At 46.2% G+C, this 6,208-nt stretch overlaps 1 protein-coding gene across 1 annotated transcript; it reads left to right on the top strand.

Moving 5' to 3' along the window:
* The first annotated feature begins 1,056 nt into the window (after nucleotides 1-1,056).
* LOC123443242 (sulfite reductase [ferredoxin], chloroplastic) lies at nucleotides 1,057-5,333 on the top strand. Its single transcript, XM_045119562.1, has 8 exons — nucleotides 1,057-1,319; nucleotides 1,821-2,603; nucleotides 2,688-2,984; nucleotides 3,308-3,505; nucleotides 3,828-3,962; nucleotides 4,083-4,199; nucleotides 4,328-4,486; nucleotides 4,957-5,333. The coding sequence occupies exons 1-8, from the start codon at nucleotides 1,158-1,160 to the stop codon at nucleotides 5,014-5,016; spliced, it is 1,911 nt and encodes a 636-aa protein (XP_044975497.1). The 5' UTR covers nucleotides 1,057-1,157; the 3' UTR covers nucleotides 5,017-5,333.
* Nucleotides 5,334-6,208: the final 875 nt, after the last annotated feature.

Below are 6,208 nucleotides of genomic sequence, written 5' to 3' on the forward strand. Positions count from 1 at the left end.
GAGTTCGAAATATGGCTGGATACGAAAAAGTGATCGTATATGCACATATAGACAAGCGGTGAGACTGTAATGACGTACTCCCTCCGTTCTAAATTTCTTGTCTTAACTTTGTTTAGAAATGAATGTATCTAAATACTAAAACTTGACTAGATATACATTCATATCTAAACAAATCTAAGACAAATTTTTTGGAACGGAGGGGGGTATTTTGCACTTTTAGCACTAAATGAACATCCTATGCACTACTGTTAGAAATGTTTTTATACTGTATTATGGAATGGAGGGAGTAACTGTTAATTTCCTGTTCGAAAACTTAAGTGTTGATGCGGAGTGTTTCGCGAACCGGCTGGCGGCAAGAAACGGGCAGGGCTACATGAACATGAGCGGCCTTTTCCGAGACCAGGAGGCGCTCACTGTCGCCGGCGCTAGAAACAGAGGCAGGCAGCCACACGGGGCCACAGGCCGCAAGATTCTGCCCCGCAGAGACAAGATGGTCCCTGATCTCATCTCTGACCTCACATCGTGCGGTGCGGCTGCTACGAGCCCTCCACCGCAGTGGTGGGCGGGGAATCGTGCTTTTTCCCACCGAAAAAGACGTCCAGGTTCAACGTACCCACACGAACCGGGGTCAATCCAGCGCCCCACCCGTCGCACCTACGCATCTCGGCCGCCTCCCATGCGCTCGCCTCCCTCCCAATAAACAAACAAGCCCGTCGGCTCGGCGTCCCACCTGTCACCGACAGGCGGGCCCCGCACCCACGGAGCCCACTTGTCATCCCTTGCCGCTCGACGCGTGGCCGCCACGGTCGTCAGGCCTGATGCTCGCCGCAGCCGATCCCCTCTGCCCACCTCCTCGTTCCGCCTGAGCCCCGCGCATGCACCCGCACCCACCTGCCAAGGCGCGCGCACTTTGTCCTGGCCCGTCTGGTCTAGTGGTCTACGGTACGCCGAGCGCACGGGAGCGCTCATCCCGGGTGGGCCAGGGCGGCCGTGCCCGCCCCCCCCCCCCCCCCCCCCCCCATAAAGCCCCCGCGGCCCGTCGTCACGGCCCCTCGACCCAGCCAAGCGCCCGCAGCAGCAAAAATCCATCACTCGCACTCCTCTCGCCGCGCATCCCCCCCTCCATCCCTGCGTTCCGGCCGGTTCCTGCCGCGGCGATGTCGGCGGCGGTGGGCGGCGCCGAGTTCCATGGTTTCGGGGGCGCCGCGCAGCTCCCGAGGTCCCGGATGCTCGGGCGCCCCGTCAGGGTGGCGCCGCCCGGGGCCACACCGGCTGGCGGCGGCGGGCCCTCGGCGGCCAGCATTCGCGCCGTTTCCACGGTGAGTTTTCTGGTGTGGCGGGGCGGCGGGCGCGTTCGAGTTTAGGGTTTTCTTCGTTTTCGCGGGGGAGGTTTTTTCGGGCCTCGCCCGTCGGGAATGGAATTCATCAGGTTTTGAGGGCAGTTTAACCGACCCCGGTTTCATGAAATTGATGGGATTAGGTTTCGTTATACTAATTCATCTTTGTACTGTACTATGTTTCGGTGAGGGCTAGCCACTGGTGTGAAACCAGATCAGTCAAGCGTTGATTTCGGAATCCCCATCGCCCAGGGCAACACTCACTGACTGCCTCTGTCATTGATAGGAACTGAATCCATTTTAAATACAGTAGTACACGATCACACTTATCTTACTTAGCTGCTTACTCCTGAAATGTTCATTGATAAATCGCTTTTAGAGTATTATACTGGTAGTCGCTGAATAGGAAAAAACACTATGCAATGATGCACGACTGCTGCTATCCGATGCTCTGAATTCTGAAACCTTTTGCCGTTCCTGCAGCCCCTGAAGAAGGATGCGTCGCAAGTTAAGCGAAGCAAGGTCGAAATAATCAAGGAGAAGAGCAATTTTCTTCGCTACCCTTTGAATGAGGAGCTGGTCTCAGAGGCTCCCAACGTCAACGAAACTGCTGTCCAGCTGATTAAGTTCCATGGAAGCTATCAGCAGAGCGACCGGGAAGTCCGTGGCCAGAAGAATTACTCGTTTATGCTCCGGACAAAGAATCCTTCCGGAAAAGTTCCGAACCAGCTTTACTTGGCTATGGATACACTGGCTGATGAGTTTGGGATTGGAACGCTCCGTCTGACAACCAGGCAAACATTTCAGCTGCACGGCGTTCTTAAGAAGAACTTGAAGCATGTCATCAGCACTGTGATTAAGAATATGGGATCAACCTTAGGTGCTTGTGGAGATCTCAATAGGAATGTGCTTGCACCTGCCGCACCATACGTGAGAAAAGATATTCTTTTTGCTCAAGAAACAGCAGAGAATATTGCAGCACTTCTCGCTCCACAGTCAGGGGCTTATTATGACCTGTGGGTGGATGGAGAGAAGATAATGTCAGCGGAAGAACCACCTGAGGTCACCAAAGCCCGGAATGATAACTCACATGGAACAAACTTCCCTGATTCTCCTGAGCCAATCTACGGGACCCAGTATCTGCCCAGGAAGTTCAAGATTGCGGTCACAGTTGCTGGTGATAACTCTGTTGATATTCTGACGAATGACATCGGTGTTGTTGTAGTTTCAGATAGTGCAGGGGAGCCTGTTGGCTTTAACCTCTATGTAAGTGCCAAAGAAAATTCTGCTCCATCTTGTACTGCATTTAGCAATGCTTACCTTTTTTTTTTATCTATCCCAATTTTTCAGGTTGGAGGTGGCATGGGAAGGACACACAGAATAGAAACCACATTCCCTCGGCTGGCTGATCCACTTGGTTATGTTCCTAAGGAGGATATATTATATGCTATAAAGGCAATAGTTGTTACACAGAGGGAAAATGGAAGAAGAGATGACCGCAGGTATAGCAGACTGAAGTATCTGCTTGACAGCTGGGGAATCGACAAGTTCCGGGCTGAAGCTGAAAAATATTATGGGAAGAAGTTTGAAGATTTCCGTCCATTACCGGAATGGCAGTTCAACAGCTACCTTGGGTGGCAGGAGCAGGTATAATTCCCCATCATAATTATCTTGGTCAAGATGTGGCAAAGAAATTTTGGAAGAAATTATTTACCTTGTTTAGGGAGGATTGCTGATATTTTCATACAAAATTTCCGTTTGTCATTTTTAATTTAGTTTACTTCCTCGATGCTTCAAATTTTGACTTGGCTTGCATATTTATTTGTTCTCTTGCTGTAGTCTGCATAAGAGCATTTGATAAATCCTGGCATATCTCTCATATGTTTGTTCGTTCACAACATTCATATATCAATTGGTTATTTTATGAAATTTAGGTTTTCATTTGTTTTTCTCTATATTGTTTATTGCAGGGTGATGGTAAATTATTCTATGGAGTGCATGTTGATAATGGTCGTCTTGGGGGGCAAGCAAAGGAAACTCTGCGAGAGATAATTGAGAAGTATAACTTGGATGTTAGCATTACTCCAAACCAAAACCTTATCTTATGTGGGGTTGATCAGGCATGGAGAGAACCAATAACTGCAGCTCTTGCTCAAGCTGGTCTGTTGGTAAGATTTCTTTCGTCCATTTCATATCCCTACCCTGTGATGTGGAGTATACACTTATTAAGTTGATATTATTATTAGGGCACTGTAAATTATTCTATCTTGAAATTATCCGTGCTGCATCTGCTGTTCCAATTGATAATGTTGGTCATATTGTTACTCTTCCCTATATACTGATTCGTTCTTCTCACATTGAAAAATTGAACGCAAGGCTGGTTATTAAATTTAGAAATGAAAAACTGCAAGGCTTTCCTATATATATTGTCTGGAGCACAACAGGGTGATCTTTTTCTCCTCACTAAAAATTGGGTATTCATATATGTAGGAACCAAAGGATGTTGATCTCCTGAACATAACCTCCATGGCATGCCCTGCCTTACCTCTGTGCCCTCTCGCACAAACAGAAGCTGAACGAGGGATCCTACCGATTCTTAAACGAATTAGAGCAGTTTTCGACAAGGTATTCATTTGTTGTCCCGTCGAAAATCAATCAACTTTAACACTTGAGATAGAATATGTAGTGCATAGTTTGTACCTGTCTTGTCACTTAATAATTAGGTTAATGTTGCTTGCTTAATAGGTTGGCATCAAGGAAGAGGAGTCTGTAGTGGTGAGGATAACTGGCTGCCCTAATGGATGCGCCAGACCATACATGGCCGAGGTTGGCTTTGTTGGTGACGGCCCAAACAGTTATCAGGTAAAATAATGCCGAAATAGTTCTGACATCATTTATGCAAACAGTGATACTTCCTTTTTGTTCACATTCATGATTTTGTTTGCATATTTTATTTTTCTCAATTGAGCTTTTCTTTATTGTGACCGTAGATCTGGCTTGGAGGAACACCAAACCAGACCACCTTGGCAGAAACTTTCATGAATAAAGTGAAGCTTCAAGATATTGAGAAGGTTTTGGAACCACTGTTTTCCTATTGGAATAGCACGCGCCAGGAAGGCGAATCTTTTGGGAGCTTCACGAACAGAATGGTGAGCGGATTCTGTTCTTCCATCAAATACTATTGCAGTTTAGTCATTTGGGAGGGAAGGAATTGTTTGGACTTTCCGAGAGAATAAGGTAGACATTTAGAAACCCCCAAATGTTGTCTCTTCCCTGCTCTGTACAGAGCACCATTCATCTGGGAGTTGCTTACTAAATGGTACTCCCTCTGTACACTAATGTAAGACGTTTTTGCAGTTCCTTACATTAGTGTACAGAGGGTAGTACAAACTAGCAAGATTGTTAAATTGTTGCTTTCTGTTAGTTGTCATCAGTATAAGCGCTGGACTAATTGATATGGCTTGGCAGTTAACAATAGTTTTGATACCGGGAAATGCCTAAGCTGAGCAATATGTGTGTCGACATAGCCTGTAGTAGGTGCTAGTGTACTTGTGCCCACTGCCTAGCAACAACCCAGAACACTTGCTTACTCCTGTCTTACCCGTCTGTTGCATTTCAGGGATTTGAGCAGTTGAAAGAGGTGGTGAACAAGTGGGAGGGGGCAACATCAGCCGCATGAGAGCTTTTTTGCTGTACAAGCAAGTCCCAGCACCATTTTTGCTGGGAGACATACCTGGCTGTGGTCAGGGACTCTTGGGATATAAACAAGGAGAGGAGGAAACTTGTCAATTCCGTTGACAGGCGGAGGCTCAAACTCGGGTCTGGACTTGCTCCGTTGTGCTTGTTGAGATGAGCAATCGTTTTTTTTTTCTTCTCTTTTCGTGTGTGCTTGTATGGATAACTCCGTTAGCCCTTTTGTTTAACTTGAGGGAGAAAATAAATTCCTTGCACAAAAAATTCTCGACAATAAATTTGTACAAGGTACGGTTTTTGCCAGCACAGTTTTTTTAGGGGGGTAGCACAGACGCACAGTGGCAACTGCGGTGAGGTTGTTAGCACTTGGGCCTTTTGGTGGGCTTTCATGAAACACCAGCCTGTTTGGGTTATTTCATTGGTGTCATTTTATGCCAGAGCCCGCTTCCTCGTTTCGTTCACCCTGTCGGGACACTCAGACCGATGAAGGGTAGAATTCTCTCTCAGAAACAAAAACCAAATGCTATTTGGCTGACGTTCCATCGAAAATCATGATAATATTGAAGCACCAGAACTTGGCACCTTGTGTTTTTTTTTTTTTTTTGCTATAGAGTGTGTTGGCACGAATGGGTGAAGACGACCAGACCTTACCCTCTCCCAGGTTTGGCGGTCATTGCCTCTTCCCCCATTTCATTTCACGAGCGGATGAGACGAGAGCGCGAGAAAGAATGCCGACCGACTCCGGACCAATGCATGGTTGATGCATCCCTCTTCCTGTAACGCAAATCTCTCCCCCACCCCTTTTTTTTTAGCTCACAGTAAAGTGCATTTATTCAGCTAATCTGAATACGTGCAAATCTCCCATGGCAATAGGTTTAATTTATTTTTCGCCATGGCGTTTTCTTTATCCTCAATAGCAATTTGTAGAATTTGTTCTTCTTATAGTATATGGATATGATGACATTTTATAGAATTTTTGTGATGGCATTTTTACAAAAAATTGTAGAATTTGTATGATGACATTTTTACAGAATTTTGATTGTAGCCACACAACATTTTTTTCTCTCTAATTGATATGTTGTGATGGAAGAGAACAAGTAATCTTCCATGGCAATAAGTTTATATTTCTGCCATGGCATTTTTATCCCCAAGTCATTTTTGTAGAATTGTTTGTCTTT

This window comes from Hordeum vulgare, chromosome 1H (assembly GCF_904849725.1).
Source record: "Hordeum vulgare subsp. vulgare chromosome 1H, MorexV3_pseudomolecules_assembly, whole genome shotgun sequence".
Taxonomy (NCBI): domain Eukaryota; kingdom Viridiplantae; phylum Streptophyta; class Magnoliopsida; order Poales; family Poaceae; genus Hordeum; species Hordeum vulgare.

What these genes read in the sequence shown, in the direction of transcription:
- LOC123443242 (XM_045119562.1), top strand. Translation starts at nt 1,158, where the DNA reads ATGTCGGCGGCGGTGGGCGGCGCCGAGTTCCATGGTTTCGGGGGCGCC. An exon ending in CTGTTGGCTTTAACCTCTAT is followed by an intron (nt 2,604 to 2,687) that starts GTAAGTGCCAAA and finishes CCAATTTTTCAG; the next exon opens with GTTGGAGGTGGCATGGGAAG. An exon ending in ACCTTGGGTGGCAGGAGCAG is followed by an intron (nt 2,985 to 3,307) that starts GTATAATTCCCC and finishes TGTTTATTGCAG; the next exon opens with GGTGATGGTAAATTATTCTA.